This window comes from Cataglyphis hispanica, chromosome 17, assembly GCF_021464435.1.
Source record: "Cataglyphis hispanica isolate Lineage 1 chromosome 17, ULB_Chis1_1.0, whole genome shotgun sequence".
NCBI lineage: Eukaryota > Metazoa > Arthropoda > Insecta > Hymenoptera > Formicidae > Cataglyphis > Cataglyphis hispanica.
The window spans coordinates 3,226,087-3,250,589 of record NC_065970.1 but is presented as its reverse complement, the minus strand read 5'-3'; the positions used below and the strand labels follow the sequence as shown (position 1 = coordinate 3,250,589).

Sequence of the window (24,503 nt, the reverse complement as noted above, 5' to 3'; positions counted from 1 at the left end):
AGTAAAAATATTGATGGTGATATCGAAGAGAGATAGAAAAAGAACAAGAAAGGGATCATTTTATTCGCTCGAGCGCTCAAGCAAGATTACCGCAGCTTAGATACTATCTTCCACATCAGAGATTTAAATAGCAATTACACGCTATATATGATCGAAATATTGGAGTTTTCTTTCAAATTTTGCAACTATTTTCCAAATTAAAATTTAGAAAGACGTCAATCTCTGCAGAACATTATCAAAAATATTATATTAGATAATATACATGTATAAAATATTTTATTTTATTTTATAATATTTATTTATATTAGTTAATATAAAATTATGATATAAAATAATTTATATATATATTAAATTTTATATACACTCTCTGTTAGAAATTAAAATAAAGTAGATATGTTTTTTGCACGAGTATACGAGAAATACAAGGTTGAAGAAAAATTTCTCTACTTTAAGTAAATAATTCGAAACCAATAATTTCGTGTTTCCTATTTGGCAGTCGCAGCGTGACCAACGAGTGCCTTTTTTCGGTTAAAATCGCTTTTCGTAAAATCTTGGGATACTTTCCTGCGTGTGGGTCGCGACAAGGCCCTCGTCAAGACGCCCCCGCGTTTTTCCACACCGAGCTACGATACGGTGAACGGAGCCCCTTACTCGCGTATCAACCTTTTCGCCCGAAATGGCAAGACCAAGGTGCACCTCGAATCAGATTGATTAGCACTTTGAATTATCCTGAGAAATGGTTCTGCCAATTCATCGGTTTCCAGAAGTCGGTGCCGCCGCAAAATCAATTTGTATTTTTATTTATTTTTTGCTGTCAATATTTTGACATATCATTTTTGACATATCTATATCTACTGTGTTTTCATGAATTATTTTTATTTAGAAAACTTATTTACTTTCTATGCTTGATCATGAAATACTACGCATCTTTTAATCATATTGAATAAAAAAATCTTACCGAGACTCTCTTATAGAGTTAAGCCTTTCTTTATTAAAGAAGTGTTAATGTCAAGTAATTTTTCTCCGAGATTATTTTCATATGATTCGCGAAAGACCAGAATAAACAATTATCCGATATAGAGATTCTCGCATCGCATACTCGACGCTCTTTAAGTGTGTTTTCTTCGAGAAAGCGCATTAAAAAGAGAGCTCGATCCAAGCAAGTAGATATAGACGTATGTACATAGTCGTAACGTAAGAAAGACGTTGCCCACATATTTCTCAGGATTCAAGGGCGCTATCACATACGCTACAACGGTTTTAAAGCGTTATTCACATTGGCAAAATCTTCCCGGCTAGTAATCGCAAGAGTTAATGGACGCGTGTCGAGTTTTATTTTACCTAGTTGTGACCGATATTCCCTTTGTTCGTCAGCGAAAAAAACATAATGATAGCTTTCATACAAACTTTATGATTTTCTCCTGTCATAAGTAATTAATTATTTTAAATGTCGCATAAAAGATTTTTTCTAGGACTGTCACACTTAATTTCTATATTACAGACATGTGTGATCATCAGGTGAGCTTTAAATGAATTTATTTTAAACAAAAATCTTATATATAAGATCATACATTAATTAAATTAATTAATACTTATTATTAAATTAAAAGAGTGTGCTTAGAATGTTGCGCGAGTATTTTTAAATTACTTTTGTAAAGTTTAGTTGGCCAGATCTTTTAATTACATTGTTGAGATATTAAAGAATTTATAATCTTCTTTTATAAAAAAATATATATATTTTAAATTTTGATAAATAAATTTACGATAAAAAAAAATAATTTCATAACATACCGCAATATTTTGTAGGTTTTATGTAATTTAGAACAGAATGATTTATTGTTCTATTTAAAATTATAACTAATATATTGTATAAATTAAGCATCGAAATTACAAATTTGCAAAATTTAATTTTTCTTAAGAACCATTATTCTCCATATGTCATCTTCCAATGTGATATTCACGATGTCCATATTTATTTACCACTTGCATTTGGCATACTTGCATTTATCTACATTTATCGCGAAACACCTACGTGTAACACAGAAAAATACGAAGGCCGTTCTTCTCTCTCGAACACGTTACACACACAAAAACCAGAGTTTTTTAATATGCGAAAAGTAGCCTAAGCATGACGATATCGGCGGATGGATGATTTTGCGTGTTTATCCCGATTTACAAGCCAATTGTTCCGGGAATATACCGGCGAGACCGGGACCGATTGTGAATCGTTTTCGTTTCTCATTTCGTATCATCGCGTTATCCACACGAGCAGTCTTGAATCATATTTGACAGGCGTCTGATCCGGATTACGCCATTTATTCTAGGCGCGCCGTGCAACGAAGAAATGCTCTAATTGGATTTATCACGTGCGACCCGTTAAACATTTAGCGGTATCACAATTGTTACGTGTCCCCGGCTCTCATAATATAACGGTGACTCACTCGCGTTCTCGTTCCTTTTGGATATTGGAAGTCTTTGTTTGTGTAAAGCTCTCTAAAATCATGGCCTAACCGAAAAAAAAAACCTAGAGATAGAATCTTTTCGCGACAGTCGCAACAAAAATATAATTTTTATCGTATATTTAATAATATGACATTATGTAGCTAGAGAGAGAGAATAAGAGAGCAAGTAATGCGTATAACTTTTTTATATAATTTCTAATATTGTTTAATCAATATTTTTACGTCTAATATCTGACAGCAATTTTATATTTGACAGATATTTTTCATTTCGATATAAACTTGATTTTAATAATAGAAATCTTGAAAAAAAATCTTGATACGTTTATCTAAGATATTTATCTAAAATGTCAAAAATAGACTTCGTGTGTGTGACAATATTACTGATGATGTAGGATAATCATTAAAGTTTAATAATATATTTATACACGTTGGAGTACTCTATCTGCCAAAAGAAAAAGAATGATATTAAATTAATATCTTACAAGAAGCTCTTATAACGACTGCAATTCCGGTCGAGCAAAAATATATTTTCTCTTAAACCACCGTTTAACCGACAACTGCTTTTTACAGTAACAGTGCCGTTATGCCGCTTATATAGCGAAAAACTTGGCCGCTGTCCGAGAAACATAATGGATGTATCTATTAGGGACATATCTCGCTGTCTCGAAAATGATCAAAATGGAATATGTTGGCGGGCGTTCGAGAATTCAGGTTTATCTTCGTTCCATTACGTATTTATTTCTTTTAAATGAAGAAGATCGTTTATTAAAATTTTATATCTCCCCTTTAAATTAATGAGCCGTGAATCACATAGATTGATGGTCGTCAATCATGTTTTATTATTTCTTTAAATTAATTTATTTGAAAGGCATAGAGATCTTGGCCAAATTAAAATCTTTCATAAGATAATTTATAAGATAATTCATAAAAATATATTACGTTTGTAATTTTTTTTTTTTTTTTATGCAAACATCTATAAATGTCATGTGCGTGCGGCTTTAATCTCACGGCGACATCGCAAAGTACTGACGGGAATCTATGGGTGAAACCGGTTATTATCAAAAGCCGGCATTACAGCGTTCTGCAGATCAAAACGTGTAGCATTTCAACGACTTGCTGACATTAACAAGAATTTATTTCTAAATGCGAAATATTGAGTTGTATAAAAAAAAAAAAAATATATGGAAAAACAATTTTTTGGCAAAGATAATTTTAAGTAGCAGAACAAAAATGTTAATTGTATTACCATTCGTACGACTAATTTAAATAATTTTAATTCAAGATTTAACATAAAATCATTATAATATCTGTCAATTAAAAAAAAAAGATATATATTTTTTTTTTATTTCACGTGTCTTATGAATGGCAAACAATTATAGTTGTATACACACACCGTGTTACCTATAACCTTTTGTAAAAGCTGTCGTAATAATAGTATTACATTCTCAAACTTGGAAACTAGATCATAATTCCTTCGTAATATCGAAATCCGATGACGACCTCAATCGTGCATAATTCGTTCGTTTGAGCTACATAGTCACATGTGTACACGGCACTCAATGGAAATTGATCGCTGCCAGTAATGTCAGTCCATGATAAAAAGTTATTAAATCCCGATAAGAGAAGTGGGACGTTTACCAATAATCAATATATGACAAAATTAAATAACTAGAATGAAAATACATAAAATTAAAATAGAATATTGATTAGTTTAAAAATATATTTGGAAGACTTCTCGTGTTTCTTCTTTTTCTTTAAATTTTTTGCATCTACTGTCCAAATTGTAAGATATTGCAATAAAGAAAATAGTTGAATCTTAGTCAGACTCTTCCAAACTTTCGTCTCCCACTCTATTCCGTTTCAAAATCAATCAATTTCTATTATCTTTTAATTTCATGAGGGGACACAAACATGTGCCGGAAGTTTCTGATTATCATAATCTTGTGACTTATGACAGCTACAAAGCCGAGAAAGGACGAACTCTCCGGTGGCCGGCAACCATCACCAGTGCAAAGATAAACATTGACATTGAGTCGAGACATAATGATGTCATTCTCACGGAAGTGACATCATTTCGTCGGCTCCTTGGTCCGACCCACAAATAATTTACTGCTCCGCGCGTCCAGACTGACCTTTATTTAAACGTGTATTCGATGCATGACGACTTTAATGCGCACGCCAGATCGAATAAAAATACACAATATACATTTAAGCATCTTCTTTTGACTTATAATTATTTATAAATAATTTATTTCTTTTTGTGAAAACGACGCTAATTTATTCATTGTTATTTTATGGATTTAAACAATTAAAAATCATGATACTTTAAACTTATCTTCTAAAAGATATGTTATAAATTCAAGAAATTACAAAGACAATTAGCGATTTAAAAAACACGAAATTCCATTGTGCTATAAAAATATGCGCGATGTCAATTGCGATAAATAAACTATAATTAGCTTTATAAAAATTTGCATGGCATCATTTTCGGCCTATCCTTGAACCACACGGCCGAGATTAGAACTTTCAAAGATAAAGCCTTCGTTTCTCCGCAATGCGATTGCGATTTTTCGTTGCGGCTTTTCGAGTTGTCGACTTTCGAGGACACATTCTATCCTAAATGGCATTTTGCCAAGCGCACAATAGCTTCCAGTTTTTTATTCCTCATTAATACTCCCTTTCCTATTGTCCAATATTATGTTTTGGTTACTGCCTCTCGAAGTTCATTCTTAACATTGCGGTTGCAATATAATGCGCTCGTTGCTAGCTAATGCAACGAGCTTATTAAATTATTCAATTTGAATTCTTAAGAATCGAATCATCAATGAGGAAGAAATTTATTTATTTATTAATGCCGGCGCGGCGGCATTTGCCAATGCACTTAAATTAAATATAATGTATTCATGACTGCATCTACGTATTTGGTACCGATCATTTTACTTGTCACGTTGTCACATTTTTTATTCTTAACTGACACGTCTTAATCTTTTGTCGGTCTCCGAAGTAACTGTGAATTCTAAATCGTTTTAAGATAACATGGTTTCACGCTATTTATGATTCGCTAAAAATTGTTCTTCAGATGTAATAAATATAAAATAAACACAGAGAAAGCAAATTGTAGCAGCAAAGGAAAAAAAATGCAATTTCATGGATATTTTGTTTCGATTTCGCATAAATTAGATTCGATTTAGCGATGCTTTGATGTTTGAAGAAATCCTTGATTCGACATGGAAGCAATTGCTATTGATCCTCCCGTCCCCTTTGGCTGAAGGATTTTTATGTTCTATATGCATTATAATTAATCAAATTAAACCACATCCATCGGTACATTAAAGCATTGTTATGCTTAATTTCAATTTATGTATATATATATCACAAAATTAATAATAAAAAATTATTATTTGTAAATTTTTAACTTATATATTAAATCTTATTTTTACGTATGTACTAATTTTTATATATTTTAAAGTGTCGTGTCATATTAATTGATATCTTTGCTTGTAACGTAAAAAAAAATAACGTGTAATTATATTTAATTTATACCTATCATCGAATTAATTTTATTTCTTCCAAGATGACGTAATTTAACTTTTAAGTTGGCAAATTGACTAAATATCAACTCGAATATGCACACACAAAACGAGATTCTCTGCGAGGACCTCTGATCCTCCGACACTGGCATTCTCGAACGATTGTGTCATACGTACCGATAGACTCTCGTATTTCGGTCCACCCTGTATATGCACTCGCTGTCAGAATCGTAGTCGCGCGCTGCTCGTTACGTGTCAGAATGCGTCCGAAACGATTGTGTTAAATTCGCGGCACGTGATATACGCGATCCAACGAAGGCCAAACAATCGCGTAAAGAGACTACGTGTTAACGCGATATCGTTGTCGAGCTGTGTTTCGCTGCGGGTCATGTCATCTGATATTTGTACACGTAGTGAAGCAAAAATTTAATACGCTTTTCAGTTATGCACACAAGTCATGCGGATGATCTTTCTTTCAGAGATTATATTGTGATAATCTCTTTCAATGTTTGAAACACATACATACACATCAATTATTTTTTGGGGGGAAATTTTTAGCAGGAACATGAATGAAAAGATATAAAAGGAATACATTTTCTTTTATTTTATATGATATATACATATATGTTATATATATATATATATATATATATATATATATATATATATATATATATATGTTTCAAATATAATCGTTTTACATCGATATAACTTTAAAGATTTTACGATTATTTATAAACAAAATTATTTTTTTTAGATTATTCGAAATGAATAAATTAATATATATTTCGATAGATGTTGGTTTTCCATAAGTCTTTGCGAATTATCATTTGGATTGACGATGTTTTGTACTGGTTACGCGGATACGCATAAATATTGTGCGTGCGTTCAATCGACCAATGTTCGCGATCGGAATGTCGTGCCACTTGGTCGCTATATTTAGATCCGCGAGTTTTAATTAAGTACGCGACAACTTATGTTATACGAGGTGACGATAACGGGGGGTCCCGATAACTGATAATTCTGATAATTGTGTGCAAAATGTCGAATCGATATGAAAATCGAATGAGATTTTATGCATTTTTTTTTTTTTCACAAATCAAATTATTAAATATATACGAGCTTACATAGGACGATCTGTTTAATCAGAAAATATTATAAATTATATAATAAATATATTAAATATATAATTAATAGAGAGAGAAAATAATAAGACATAGATAGAGTAACCAAATTACATTGTATTTAAGTGAAAATTTACGTTTTTCTTTTTTTTTGCATAAAAACTAAAATATATCTTTTTTTTTTACATGTCATTTACATTTATTTTCAAATACGCATGCGTGTATGTATGAAGTCCTGGGGTTAATCAGTACTTCGCGTTTATTATGATGATATATTAGACAGATTACATGGAATTACGCGCAATGTAAAGTTTTAGAAGGACGGTCTCGTTTAATGGAGTTTAACGTCATGCTCGGGATTGTTTCCCATTGATGCTATTATGCATGCACAATTCCACAAACTTTGTGAGATTACGATTTCCCGTAATAAACGCAAATGTTGTAGTGCAAATAATTCCTAGAAATATTAATGTCATATTGCCGCATCACTGTTCACTATTGATTTATTTCTAAATATGCAATCTCTCTTTAAAGCTTGGTATACCGAACACTTTTCCGAGATATAAAACTATTTCTGTGAGAATAACTTTTTTAAATATAAAAATAAATTCAATATTATATTGAGCAAAATCTCCTAAGTAGACTTGAATTAAAAACTTGCATAAAATTTCGTCAGACATTAATGTTTCGAAATACTATCTCTCGTTATATATATTGTTACATTAAAAATATTATATCTTTTTTATTTTTATTTTTTATATTCTAATTATTAAATATTTTATTACGTCTCTTCTCTACATTTATAGTTTATTCTATCGTAATAATTTTTCGAGGGACATACATCTTATAAAAAATAGCGTAAGAATCAGGCAGATTGTGTTAAAATGAGGTATCAAACACGCAGTTTTCAACGTATTAATTAGCCGAGCTTCGTAGATTTATCGCGACGAAAACAAGGCGCGAGAGGATTAGCTTTTAAACTAACGACACTTGATGAGAAATATATTCAAGGGCGGAGAGAGAGAGCGCGCGACAGACGGAGTCATATTCGTAAATTATGCAATAACGGCTAACGTGCTTGCCCACGGGGCAATTGACCTTTATTATGTTAAACGATATGACCACAACCTAAAATGACGCGGTCATGCTTGTCATAAAGTAATTCAATAACGCGCTCCTTTATGATTTGCGAAATTAAATGGTGCAGCAACCTTGTTTTAATATATTGTTCTATTTCATATTATAATTACAATTGGAAATTAAATTATCTTGTTCTCGTCAATTTTCGTTACTCGTTTAATTCATACGCTTTAAAAAGAATTATGTGTAAAATGTTTAATATATTGTTAATTATATCTCTAGAGAGAAAAAATTAATTTAATGCCAGAAATATGAATAGTTTGAAGTGTAATTTAATTACATAATCCAACAATGATTCAATCCGTTTTTTTATATCTAATAACGCTACCATATATGTTGAATTTTAAAAATTTACGATCTTGATAAAATAAATCTGAGATCATTGTTTGCTTCGAAATCGTATTACTGGCTTTGTGTTACATGAGAAAGGGTGTATGAGTATCCGTGATGAATTCACGAGAATTTCACGCTGCTTGATCAAGCCGAATTTCAGCGTGGCGCATTCTCCCATGTCTCAAAACGACACACAGGAAGATAGATAATCAGTCGTTACCATAGCGCCAGTTTCCGGCAAACATCTCGGCTGTAATTAAACGCGATATGCGAGTGTTGCACGAAGCGCGCTAAGTTAACTTAAACGCGAGACGATATCGTGTTCTTTTGATTGCTAAGAAAAAAGCTAGCTAAGTATGTGAGATGTAGATGTATTGTATGTCATAAAAATAATCAAATCATATTATAATAATTAAATTATAAATATTATATTTCATTCTAGCAAAGCGTTTTTAAAATCATTTTTTCCAGAATTTTTACACTTTAAACATTTTTCTTTTTTTTTTTTATCAAAGCAACTAAATATTACCATCAAGAAATTAAAAAATAAAACTAAGATCAGGAAAGTCTGCAAATTTTCTTATTTTACAAGAAAAAACGTAAGATCGAATCACAGATATTAAAGAATATATGCCACATTTGCGATGATGTGATTTGCATGTAAATTTTGTCAGGAAACACTGAGTAAATTTTGCCATGTGATTTGTTCATTAAGAAATACACAATAGCTGATAAATTTACGAACCATTGATCTTTATTACGCCGCGAGTGTAAAACATGTTGTTTGAAGCGTCACGTGAATAGCAACAGATAGGAAGACAAATTCCTCTCTTGCCTCACTGTTCAGCTGAGACAATGTGCGCGTAGGTTAAACTTATCAAGCTGTCTTGGCAATGCTGATGAGAAAGAGGATCTTCCTCCATAGCGATTGTTCGTGGGACGCGTGCTCCAAGATTTTCAATTTCAAAATCTGTCGCTAAATGCGAATCACATCATATATATTCGTTTACATTTACACACTTTAATGTTTTCATTTATATTATTTTTAAATGGAATTTCAAATGGAATTTTATATATAATCTTTAAAACTATTTTTTCTCCTTAAAATTAACTCTTAACTCTCAGTTCTAAATTTTTCATTTTTAATTCTTAAATTTTAGCTCTGAATTCTCAATCTAATTTTTTAGATATATATATATATATATATATATATATATATATATATATATATATAATGTAGATTCATATATAAGTCATAATTTATAATATTCATAACTTGTACGAAATCTTTATTAACTTAATTAATTTAATTAATTTTGTATTATGTGCACGCATATACAATATCGCGCAAACAGCGATTTTATATATACCTATCAAATCATTGTTAGATAAATATTACATATATGTTTGACATAATTAATAAATAATATTTTTCATTCTATCACACATAATTTCTTTATTGAATGCCTCGTCTCATTTATCTTCAAAAATATTTTTGACGATTATTCCTCATTTCTACCCTTGGCTTTAGTAAAGAAACCTGATCTTCACCAGGACAGTTTCTACATGAGACCATGCCTGCTTTCAGGGCCGCGAATAGGGAGAAAGGGAATAGATCAGGAAGGGTGCAGCCTAGATAAAAGCCGAAGGGTGCGGTTGATTATACTTATGTCCAAGCTATTATGGCAAAGTATAGGCATACCTTTTTATAGTTTGCACTCCATTCCGAAAGTTCAAACGTATTCAATCTAATAGCTAATAAAATGCGCGAGTAAATTTAGAAAAACTATTATTAAACTATTGGTTTTAACTTTAGATGATATCTCGCGGAAGTGGTACATTTAATTTTGATCATAAATTATTTATGATTAAATTAGGCTCGATTTCTCGTAAAAAAAACTTTTGGAGAAAATATTATTAGCTGCAACATGTTAATATTTCGATAATTGAATTGCATTTCAAAATCCCGAACTAGTACAATCCACTTGAAATTTATGAAATTTTATGTTGCATTAAATTTAATTATTTTTCATACTTTTTAATTCGTAGTAAATATGAAATATAATTTTCAAATTATTTTTTTATAAACAAAATATTCTGTTTTATTTATCCTTTTCAATTAAAATCAGATTCTTTAAATTACTATCACAATCCGCGAGATAGGATTAATTTGACACGCCTGATATATAAGCAAAAGAAAAGCTCATTCGTGATAATCCCACGTGAAGATACGCCGACGTTTTCAAAGTCACTTAGCTCATGGTTAGCGTCTGAAAAATATTCACGGTTATTTGCTTCATTCGGATATTCGTTACAAGTGTCAAGTGTTGTTACAATTTCCAGCTGACCGCAATCTTCCGTGCGAAGAGATATACATTTTTTTTTTTTTTCACTGAGAAATCCCGCTCTTTTCTTGCATGAAGCAACTTGCGATAAATTATTTTATTAATATTAGATTTAATATAGATTTAATAGACTTTATTAATATTAGACGCAATAAGATTTAGAATATTTTATACACATCATATATTACACAATAGAATAAAGTATAATACGTTGTTATTATTATTAAGACAGTGAGCAATTAATTTTAACAACAAATAATAAATTAACAAAATTATAAAATGCTCACCCATGGTCGTTCCGTCGTTGTCTGATGTCTTCTTTATTGTTGAACCTCTTCCTCTTCACTTGTCTATTTTTTGCCATTTCTTCATAACACTTACACGACGACACTCACTTGCAAGACACAATTAATTACGATCGCGCACGCACTAATCGTGAGAATACGACAATTGCGTGATACTTTAATTAGTACATTAATCGCACAATAAGCGCTTTATTTTATATTTATAGAGATCGGAAAACGTGGAAATCATGGTTACACGAAACTACGAGATTCGAAATCAATAACAATTAAAATTATCAATTTAACGAGTTGCGATAATGCTCGAATCCATTCGTTTCATTAATAAGAAATTCGGAAATGACGTCGGCAATTTTATCATGACGATTCTACGCGATACTATGCGAGTTAGGATGGCGAAAATTTATTAATTTATTAATCACATTTAATAATAATCGTTAACTGTAATAATCGAGATTATATTTAATATTTCTTAATATTTAATATACTTTGCACGATTTTCCGTTCGGAGTGATGCTAGATTCCGGACGCGTAACACGCAACTGAAGGGATAACACAACAAAATCGCGTTCTTGTGAGATATGTTTTCGATTGTGTTCGATGTTTATCCCCTCCCTATCACGATTTCTTATTCGGACCGAATGACAACAATACCACCGCGTGACAACAACACCAAGGTAACAAAGCACACTACATCGCTAGTCAAGTTTGACAATATCTTTTTTGTTATTATTAACATCCGCGGCAAAAATGAAAAATAGCGGTGTCTCGTATATTTGTCGTATTATCTCTTTACGATCATTTTCTATAATTATTACAATTAGTGATTATCAACTTGCGTAATTAATTAATTTGCATGATTGTCACGTTTTAATTAGCCATAAATTCTCATAATATCATAGTAGTATCAGAGCAAATAAAATCATTAATATCATTTTCGAATTTTTTAGTTATTAATAGAACATCGCTCATTCATTAATGAATAGTAAATTCACTCAAACGTTATTGCGATGTAATAAATTAACATATGTAGTCATTATTGACATTATATTTTAATATTTATCATATAATCGTATACTATAAATTTAATACTTGTAATTAGTTTATTTTTAAATATTTATTTTTAACAGCGTATTTTTAGATATTTATTCTGATAATATAATAAATAAAATTAATTAAGTAAAATTAATTTTTCTTGAAATTAATTAAATTTAACTTGCAATCTATTCTCTAAAATGAGAGATAATCAAATTGCCTTAAAATTCGCGTGTATACTATTCGTTAGTAGCAGAAATAGCGTTGTGTGAACTCGGCCACGCGATTTTCCAGTACCAAGCGGATCATAGCTTCGTATCACGAGTTTCGCGTTTCTCGATCGCAAAATAAAGAGCGCATTGTGTGCGATTAATGTTGAGAATGCTACATATTTAAAGTGCCGCGTGAGAGTATTGTATTCTGTTCGCGATCATAATTAATCGAGTTTTTACGAATGAGTGCCATGAAGAAGTAGCAAAGAATAAATGAGAAAAGAGTCGGAGGCTCAGGGCTCAGGGAAGTGCGATGACGATAACCATGGGATAAGCAATACATAATTCATTATTTATTATTAAAATTAATTACTCGCTTATTCTCACGGTTACAATGATTCACTTTACATTATTGTATATAGATGATCCATACAAAATGTTTTATATTTTATTTTTAAAAGAACTTAAAATATTTAAAAAAATATTTATATTTAATAATTTTTTATATATGTGTATATATATATATATATATATATATATATATATATATATAATAGCATTGATTAAAATTTATAACTCAAGATTACCTACATAAGAATTAAATTTCTGCAACAAATTAGCATTTGTGATATACATTCGAGTTTAATTTCTCATCGTAAGAATATAAAATTAACAAAGTCGCAAGCCTCCACGAAAAAAAAATTAGATTTATCGCAATAATCAGAATAATCGGAATATTTACGTCATTGCTGTTTAATCTTGGAGTATGACTAATATCATTTACGCACTTTGCTCTGTTTGCACTGTCCATGCAAATTACGAGTTATGTTTTTTTTCGCCGCCCGTCATTATGTGATTGCATCTCGATTAATCGAAGGTCTACGTATAAATAGAATTATTATTAAGCTGCTGAATATTAAAAAAAAAAAATTGACCAATTTATTTCTGCGAACAATATGAGAAAGCCGAAACTGTCTGAATTTCCTTATGAAACATTTCGCATTATTTAATTAACAAAGTATAATACATACACATAACGAAGGTGCACAGTGAAGATGCTGCATGTTAAGTTTTAAAGACATCACGAATATATTAATTAGAGAAAGTTATAAACTGATGCGCATTATCGATTTTAGCAAAGTGGTTTTTGGAATTGGAATTACGTCATCAAAATAAACAGCTCCAGATATTTTCGTACTTAGGAAACATCTTTCCAAATATGAACATATATCGTATGTACAAATGAATCTTTATAAAGTAAAAATATGAGTTTGAACTACTTATTATGTGCAAGCTAACAATTTTTAATTTACAATATTAAAATATAATATTATATAATATTAAATATAATATTAAATATATATAATATTAAAAACATGAGGTTTTCCAATTTCAATGCATCATCTTTTTGCTTTTGTCTTATTCTGATTATAAAATTCGTAATCAAGATTGAACCACGAGATTACCTTAATTACGGTATCATCTCGGCATTAGGTAGGCATCCCTCGGGACTTTTGCACAAGTCCCAAAGGATTACAAATTGCCAGCAGTCACGCGATCACGATTGACCGCGTTTCACGCGATAACAGCTCTCTACCGTCATTCTTGCAAAATATAATTTCGCGTATTAAGAGCACGAAAGATTTGAAAAAATCAACGCGCGTTTGATATGCGCGATATATATATAAAAGCGATTTGAATGGACTTAAAAAATTCGGAATTCTATAGAAAATCAGGCGTGGCCTTCGCGCAAGGATAAATCTCGTTAGGTGGAGCTGTCACTCCCTGTTTCCTGTTTATAGCGATATGTGCGAATTCGCTTTAGGCACCGTGATCGTGATCTATCTTCAAATGAGAAAATAACTCCACGAAATGACGCATCGCGCGAGAATTGCGTTGTGGAAAAACGTTACTTTATTATCGCAAAGCCAGTATAAAATTTGATATTGTACATCGTTATGTATATCGTTATCAATAATTTCGAAAACGTTTAGAGAGACAACGCGATTCTTTCTATTTGCCTTCAATGTAACAATAATACACGTAGATAATATTTCAGTTTTGTAAAAAAATATTTTATACCGTTTAAGATGTATGATTATCGTCGACATTCACATGATAAATGAGGCGTAACAATAAATGATGTAAAAAAAATTAAACGGCACCGCCGCGAAACCGCAAACTCGCGCGCGCTATTGATAAGTGACGTCTAACCGTCCAGTCGCTATTTATGAAAAACTAGTTTCCCAGTTGATGACGTTTTTTTTTCTTGCGTAAGAAAGTAATTATCGATTCCTGTACATTTCCCTTAGATTGAAAAAAAGCGAATAGCCGCTTATTCACAACTTTTTACATATAAAATTCTGGGCTACCGTATATTGTGTAATATATGTGTGTGTGAAAGCACTTATAATCTCATACTATAATATTTAATAGGAAATGAGTATTTTATATAGTGCTATAGAATTTAAAAAAAAATACAAAAACGCGCAGCGTGACGTACTAATTATCCCACTTTCTCCTCCTTTACGATTATTATGAGGTCATATTACCGCCCAAGTTTGTCTCACGATTCACGATACGTCATCATTCGCGGCCGAGTGCACTCGATTTCTTTTCCAGAAGCATCGCGAAATGCAGCCTCGATGACCGATCAGCTGTTATATAGATTAGTACATAAGAGTAGAAAACGCTGCGATGATATTGAGGCGTTTTTCGCATTTAACATCCATATTTAAATAATATATTTGAAAAATATATATATATTAAATTAATAAATATTAATTTATATTTCGAAAAATTAAATAAGTGCGGATAAAAACATATATTTCTTTAATTGCACATAAAAACTGAGTTGATGATCTTATATTATATCGATTAATACGATTCCGAATCACGTCATTCGTCAACTGCTGTTCTGTTGTTCGAAAGAAGTGATGGATTTTACGATCCGAATGATCGACGAATGAGCGGCTCATTTTTTCGACGCACGCGTCGCCGCTCGTGAAAGTCCAATATGGTAATACGAAAGTGAAAAAATCGCCAACGCTGTTAAAAAAGGGCCCGTACGCGAATGAGTTCTCCATTGCTTTCACCCGAGATAAAGACGAACGACCTTTCACTCAGATCGAATTAGTTAATCGAGTTTTAATAACGCAAGATTATGGCGTTACTCGTTGCGAAAATGGACATTTAAAAATAAAATATAATTATTCTATTAATTAATTTCAAGTTAACGATAAATATATTCTTTTATTTTTTTAAATATTTCTAACGTGGGAAAAGAAAGAGAGAGATATTTTTATGAACAACACGCCAGAAAATATCGATAATTTATTATTATCATAGTTAGATATTTTTACCTAAGCGCAGAAATTGATGATTCAAAATTAAAAAAAAAGAAATACTGCACGCGATTATATTCCCAAAACTATTAATTATATATTAAAATATAATTTAATGATGTGAACATCGTACATGATGTGCCTACATTTCAAAGTAAGTATTGACATTTTCTAACACTGACAAACAATCACATACAAATACATATTTATAATTATCGAGGAGAAAATTTGTGTGCAATATGAAGTTAATTAAAACTAATTTAATGAAATTCTGAGAGAGAAATGATGAAGGATGATTACGAAACACGAATCCGTTGAAACTACCGCGTATTTGTTACCAATTAATTACGATCGATAACCTTGAGGTGCTAAAAAATATCTTATGAAAATATGGTCAGTGATACGTAGCGCAAAATTTTAACAAAAATGAAATCTAATAAAAAATTATTTAAAAATTGTTTGGAATTACATGTAGAAGCTAGACAAAAATAAAAGCCTAATCAAATTCGAAATTAATTTTTGTATATTTTTCATTACGTTTTTCCCTTCTGCAGAAAGAAAAATAATATCCAATACACTGTATAATCAATTTATGAGAGTATAATTGATTACGACAGTGTTTACCGAATTATTCGCATCGCAGATAGCACAGAAACATCTGGATCGAATGCAACGAGGCGTCGAAAAGTCGCGTGAGGAATGCTAATGAACTGTACGAATCGACGTGCTCTCTCATGCTCGAAGGAAAAAAAAGTCCCTTTCCAATTAGCACAATCCCATAACGGGGAAACTGGATACCCCCTTATAGGGGTAGAGTAGGCATATAAGATCGACACGTGGAACTGGGTTGGTCCGACGATGTCGCTCATGCGGCCGTCGCCGTCTCTCTAAAGAAGGCCAAAAAATGCCGAGGACAATAAACCTGTCTTGTTTAGCCCCGCTCGTATATCAGGGACAAAATTCGAAGAGCGAAACGCACGTTCTGCGATCGGTTGAAAAACACGTACAATATTTTAGATATAAAATTTTAATGTATATACAATAAAAAAATTATCTATGAACACATTATTTTTTTATTGTATATACATCAAAATTTTGATATCTTTATATTTCATATCAAAGAGAATATCATTATTGATTGATCAAAGTGCACGTTGTTTGCATCATGTAATAAATATGTACATGTTATCGCGCTATTTCCACGCAAAAAACACTAAAACAAAATTCTAGATTAATTATTATGATAAAACGATCAATCGGTCATAGTAATATACCGTGAGAAAAAATAGTAAAAGCCTAAAAAAGGTAATTATACATATTTCGAGAAGATTAGCATAATCCCTCCCCGTGAGAATACATTTTGTGTTGCCATCCGATTGAGATCCGGTCACTATTACGTTCATGTGAAATATTAAAATTTAATTGTTACGATTTTTTTATTTTTCTATTTAAAACAAGTACGAATTTGCACGAAAAAAATTGCGTAAATTTCAACGCAATGTCAATATTCGAAAGTTGTTATTTCACGGCATTGCTGTATGCATAATCATACGACCAAGTACAATAAATCATACCATCAGTTTAATTCGATTAAAAGTAATGTGCTCTTCTACTCGATATGCGTTTTATGTGATAATTAATATTATCGTTAAAACTACGTATCTGCTAATCGAGATTTATTTTGTATTTATAATTTTATTACATATTATAAATGCGTATTCAATGCCTCGTGACTATTACAGGAGAAAATGTAATACTTGATATAGAGAGCTTGTGCGATTATTAACATTCAAAGTTGGCACATGATATGTATTCATGTGTTTTATATTATACAGACTTAATAGCACTTTAAGTGTGCGTGCGTGTATGTGCGTGTATCTGTACGAATTAAAGAGCAAAGTTTCATTTTTTACTAAATAAATTATTATAAATTTATATTAATCTTAGCTTTACACTCGTTGATTATTTTCCTAGATAATGAATGGATTACAATTTTTTTCTTTTTCATTTATATTTGTCTTTCAGAGGAACGTATTTTATATAAAGTATTTAATTTTTGTTAAGCATCCTAAATATTTATTTTTGAAGAAACAAAAATGTTTTAAAAATTATATTTATAATAAAATCGCATAAATTATATTTATCCCAAAAAAATTTTTTTTTTTTTTTCAAAATTCTCCTTGGAAAGATGTCAGATGGATCATGTCAGGATCCAGGAAAAGTCAACATGGCAATTCTGAATGAACCTTTATCTTGCTATATCGCATTACATCCGTGCATCGGTCTCGACGCGCTTTAAGATTACACTTAATTACACATTATGTTTTGACCTACACGTACGCATTCGCGAGCAATTTACCGAATGCTCTTTACCGCTAACCACCGTGAGGGAGAGACGAAGAAAAGTGGGTGAACTCGGCTCGATTTTGCGGCGAGCGCTATTTGTTCCACCTGTCTCAATTTTTCCTTTCCCGCCTGCAACTGGATATCTCGCATTCGATCGAGATTAATAGAAATTGATCTTAGATCCAGACTCGTTCACGCAAATCTAAAGTTATGCGATACTTTTGCGAGCAATAGGTATATTTTCAAAAATCATATTGAAGTATAACACGATGGAAAGTAGTCCCATTCTTTATCTTTAGTTATCTTGTTATAATGTACTTTTCTTCTCTTTTTTATCAAATGTTTTTTGGAAATGCATCTATCTCATTTTATTTACAAAAAATAAAATAAAGTTTAGCTTATGCATAAATTCTATAGATAACTCTATCTTTTAAATTCAATTATAATATAAAATATATTAATTATTGAAATATATATGTATATATACATATATATAATTAAATTTGCATTAAAAATATTCACGCTATTTGTAAAAATAAATAAAATGCAATAAAATAAATAAATGAAATGCAATTGCGAATCATAAATATAATTATTTTTCCACTTTCATGGCTAAACATTATTTTCGTGTTTCTATAGCATCGACTAAAAAAAATCTGTGAATGCGGTTTCTTAATCGCGATATATACGAATAGATGTATGCACTTGTAATAAGGATAAAGATACTCGACGGTAACGATATGACAATGATATTTTAGCAAACACATACGATTCAAAACCTCGTAAAGACATCGTTCCCGATGAAAATGAGGTTCCGTTTGCCATATTATACGAAGTTATACATGGCACGCGAGGTCGCGGATATAATCTAAGCGCGATCGATATTCCGGTGGAAAAGAGCGTTGTGCCATTTTGCTGAATGAGTCAACCGAAAACAGAAATTCTTGCATAATTATGCTATTCATGTAAGCATAAGATATAAACAGGGTATGATCGTGCGAAAAGAATTTTCTACAATTTATTCATATTTACGTGAAATAAAAAAGAAAAAAATATCAAAAATGCACGAATGCATGCATGCAAAGAACGGCACATTCTTAAGATACAATGTTAAAAATTATCGAGATGTAATTTACACAAAAAGTCACTTGTCAAATAATATATCTAGTTTCAAATAAAAAAAAATAGGAAATAGACTATGTATATAAGTCTAGCTATTTAAAAATAATAATGTACATATAAAGTTTATCAGATATATTGAACGATAAGTGTTATTAAGAATTTAAACACAATTACAATAATTATAATTTACTGCTATCAAAATAAAAATTACTCCAAAAACGCAATCCTTTTGCCAAATATATTATTTTTTGTCTCTGTCTCGATGTGAGCATAAAATCTCTGAAAATTATTTCCTTATATAAGATATATAAAAAGTAAAGAATTTGCATCTATGTTGCAATAACATGCAATTACTAGAAAGACAGCAGTAACTTAGCTACATTAGAAAAAATGCATGTGAAAAAGATGCGGTAGAACATTCGATATTTAACGACATCATTGACAACCGTATTAATTTTATACCTGGATAGCATAAACGATCAAGGTTCAAGGACATTGCAGGTACCAGGTTACGCAAGCCACGGTCATCGTGACCGTTTTGCACGTATGACACTGATGTACCTTGTACAAACTCAAATCGCATCGACTCGATCCATGAGACCTTCAGTGAATAGCATAACGCCATGGAAACATACACTCGGAATTGTTCGATTAAATATATGTTATCGATAGTTCTAAGTACTTTAATACAAGCTTAATAAACAGACTTGCACTTTATCTATTTTATTTTGCTCAAATCTAATTAATGAATTTCCGGCACAAATTAATAAGGCTTATACTACACATTTTACATTAATTCATATTTCGATGTTTTAAATGCAAATTTTTTAATACAAGCTTAATAAACAGACTTGCACTTTATCTATTTTATTTTGCTCAAATCTAATTAATGAATTTCCGGCACAAATTAATAAGGCTTATACTACACATTTTACATTAATTCATATTTCGATGTTTTAAATGCAAATTTTTTAATACAAGCTTAATAAACAGACTTGCACTTTATCTATTTTATTTTGCTCAAATCTAATTAATGAATTTCCGGCACAAATTAATAAGGCTTATACTACATATTTTACATTAATTCATGTTTCGATGTTTTAAATGCAAATTTTTGTATCTTAAAGAATGTATATTTAAATTTCTTATATCTCTCTCTTTCTTTTGATACAAAGTTTCTTTCTTTCCTTCTTTCATTATGATAAATTGGTTATTTATATTCAGTAATTTCTCTACTTCAAAAATGCATTAGACTCATTAAATTACAATTTCCAAAATGACGTAATTTAAATTATTTAAAGAGCAATACTGAAATAAATGCGCGATGGTAGCTAAATATACAATTGCATGCAAACAAAAAGCGCGTCGCGATCAATAAAAGTAATATGCCAAAGCGTAGTCAGATAGTAAGAATTTTTTAATGCAATATTATTTACTATCTGATATACTGTCACAGTAAAAGATTCATTAGACAAAATTATAAAAATAAAATATTCCGAAATAATTTCATTAAAAAATAAACTTCTGGACTACATAAAACGGATCAAATGTGTGTTAAACACTTGGCTGTTTGGTTTCGAAAGGTCATTGAGATTCACGTAGAGATTTCGTGTGAGATTTTGTAGATTTCACAAGAGATGTTAAGAGTAAAGTAAAATAAAATAACGGCTTACCTTGACGTCGAAGGCTTCGATATGAGTCCGTGGCACACCGTTCATTTTCCAATAGATTAATGCTCCCGATTTTTCGGTCAATTCTCAATTTTTCACGTAGACCTATTCACAGACACGTCGTTGTAAAAAGTTCACTTGTGCGGGCAAGGTCAACAACGAGAGAGTACAATATTCAATGTTATTGTTTACTTCGCGACCGAGAATCTGCGTTCTGGACATTAATAAACTCTCTATTGATTTTTGTCACACATGTCAAAATTCAAAAACTTATTTACGCGTAACTATTCGCAAATCTTGCCAACAATAACATAAAGTTGAGTGAAATACTAATATCCACATTAGTATACAAATTATTATCGTCATGATCGAATGATATCATAAAAGTAAAAATGGCTCGTTGAATGATAACAGGAATATTTTCGTCGAACAATGAAAAACGATTTACAATTTATTCCGTCGTTCCTTATGAAAAAACACCGCGCGACATTTGAGCGAAGAATGCGCATTTCTATCTGCGAGACGCGAGATTTGAAACGCGACATCTCGAGGACGCACGCATGCGCATCGCAATGCTCATGAACACGTGCTATCCGAGCACGCGCTCGTTTTTCTATCTACTTGAAGAAATTATTTTAGAAACTCTAAAAAAAAATATGTGTGTGTACTATTAAAAAATAAATATTATTAATATCTATATCTTATATAAATATATATAAATATTATACTGTACATCTCTCAATTTTAGAGACTAAAAAATCTGTGATTACTTTCTTTAATATATATATTATATATATATATATATATATATATATATATATATATATATATGTGCACATTAAATTAATCAGATTTGTTATTTTATACAATTGACGCGTGACATTAATATTTAAATTTAATATTTGTTTTTGATATTTAAAATTTTATCCCTAATAATTTTCTTTAAATATAAAAATCAATTTAATGCTCAATACAAAAAGAGAAAAAAATATCTCAAAAAAAAATGATTATGCAAACATAATGATGTATTCATATTCCACCCTTATCGACCTATCAATATATAAATAAATTAATAACTTTTTCGATACAATCGACTTAATTAAATTCTCATTATCGTAAGGAAAAATGCTGTGGATATAATATCAATAAAAGTGAATACAACAAAAAAAGAAAAATGATTGAATAAATATCTCTAAAATAATTTGATTGAATAAATATCTCTAAAATAATTGTTAACATTTCCTTGAAACACAAGTATTTCCGGAGGGTCATTTATATATCGACGTTACATGTCGTGAAAAAAAAATCTGAAATGTCACGTCCGAAGAAAGGTCGTCTAAAGATCTAAAGGACGAGATCAATCTTTCAAAAATATAAAAAAATTAAGAATTCCGAAAGGATAGATTCCCGGCGCGCGCGCGCGAAAGATTTTCAGGAAGACGCTCTTTCAGATGCATCGGCTGCTCGAAAACTTGTCGATGTATCCGATGTCTGAGGGGGAGTACAGAACAGGTTTAAGAACGCTGCGGCCAACCGAACTTTAAATCCGCTCTTCTACGGCTGGAGAAACGGAAACGGTGCTTTAAAATCAATTCGTCACTATTGCAATATCACATATTTACGAATACGAGCTACCGCAATTTCGACGAGAGTTCGGAATGTCGCGCGATGCTCTAAATGAGAGAAAGACTGATATTGAATTCTGTGTCGATATGAACAGTAACGAATAGAGGCTGATCGTTGATTAATATATGTGTATTATAATTTATGAATTACGTATGTAATGATATTTTGATACTATAAATATAAATTTGATGTTATATAAAATAAGATAAGAAAATGTGTGTAGATAAGACAGGAAAAATGTATCTTATGCCAATATTTGCGGATAAATATAGAGATTACTTTCATATCTCGATAGAAACATAAACTCACTGAAATTGTACCGGTTTTGACTCCCAGTTTCTGACACGTATCGTAACGCGAATATGATTATTATGCGCGACGACCTATAACTCTACGCAACAGCTGTGCATTGTGAAAATAATCATATGAAATTATAGAAGAAACTGTCACTACGAAGAAAGCCTTCGCAAATTATATATTTGTCGAAAAGTATAAATATAATATCTCTAAAGACATAACTCTTTGTCAAAGTATATTTCTTGCAAAAGCAATGATAAATTATAAAAATAGAGAAAGAGAAAGTACTTGTGAAGGAATGAAATAATCCAAAATAAAAATAATTCTATAATTGGCTAAATCAGATATAAGTGACTCGTTTCTTGGCAAAATTTAAATCTATATTAACAAGTAATTAACACGCGTAATTTGCGAATTATTTTTACAAAACACCATGACATACTTCACTCACTTTCCCATGGTATCAATTAAAACAAACATCTTGCATATTAAAAAAAAAAAAGAAGATAAATCAAATTTCCCTTTCGTCTTAAGTGGACCCTTTCTCACATTATCAATCAAGATCGCGGGTTAATTAATACTCGCTGTGCAGGATCCTCAATTATAAAAACTTCAATTATAAATAACTCTCAGAGATTCACTCCGATGTGGAACCCTATAGGATTCGGCGATGTTTCCCTTCGCGATCGTGCAAATGGAGGGAAAAAAATAGAACAGAGCGAAAAGGTAAACGAATATCAGGGCGATTTCACCTCCTGCTGGAGGACGATCTGGGTGCACTCGCGGGCACGGCCTGACATGCACGGCGCCGTGGCACGTGGCATGTCCTGACTCTCTCTTTCTTTCTCCCTCGCCAACAGGATCACCACCGCTCGCTCGCGTGTGGCGGCAGCGGGAACGCGTGCAGCAGCAGCAGCAGCAGCAGCGGCCGGCGTTCGGGCGCTCCGCGTCGCGACTGCCGGCGTGCGCGGCGCAGCTAAAAAATCATACGATGACCTCATCCACACCGGCTATGCTCTCCTCCTGCCCATGTCACTATGCTACTAGTCGTCCTGAAAACGTCGCTCGTCGTCCGCGCCACCGAAGCCCGCCGTCTCTTGTACAGATTTCCGCGCCACGATACCGCTTATCTGATGCTTATTATACAGCACTATTTAATATTATCTCGTCGGTTAATTTAACTTTAATTCTTCTTCGATTCAGCATTTCTGTGAGAAAAATTTTGATAGAAATAATGTAACGCCTTTTTGGTAATAAATAATCTTCAGAAAGAGAGAGAGAGAGAGAGAGAGAGAGAGAAAGAGAGAGATTTCAAAAATGGAACATATATTTTTCAGATATCAGATTAATGAAAGCTAAGACTATTCTTAGTGAATTAGTATTAATTGAGAATTGTAAAAAATAAAATAATTGTGATTTAATTAAGATCCTTTGTATGATTATCAATAATATTTCGTAGATGTGCGCGCGATCAGAAAAAAGCGGATGCTCGTTTATTATTATTGAAATATTATTGAAAATCATGATTGATGCCAGTTAATTAAAACACATACCTCAGTTCGTGCGACGTTGATATACACATTATGCTTTCGATGTAAGATTATGACTTGAGATA

At 31.3% G+C, this 24,503-nt stretch overlaps 1 protein-coding gene across 3 annotated transcripts in view; it reads right to left on the bottom strand.

Moving 5' to 3' along the window:
* LOC126855830 (four and a half LIM domains protein 2) overlaps positions 1-24,485 on the bottom strand; it is a 108,276-nt gene extending 83,791 nt beyond the window's left edge. Inside the window, exon 1 of one of the 3 annotated variants that reach the window (XM_050603821.1) lies at positions 24,442-24,485. In XM_050603821.1, the coding sequence (XP_050459778.1) occupies positions 24,442-24,470 (29 nt within the window). In that variant the 5' untranslated portion in view covers positions 24,471-24,485. Of the gene's footprint in view, positions 1-20,968; positions 21,100-23,640; positions 23,728-24,441 lie in introns of those variants that run through there. The other 2 variants (XM_050603815.1, XM_050603817.1) reach the window with 2 other exon arrangements.
* Between the last annotated feature and the right edge of the window lie 18 nt (positions 24,486-24,503).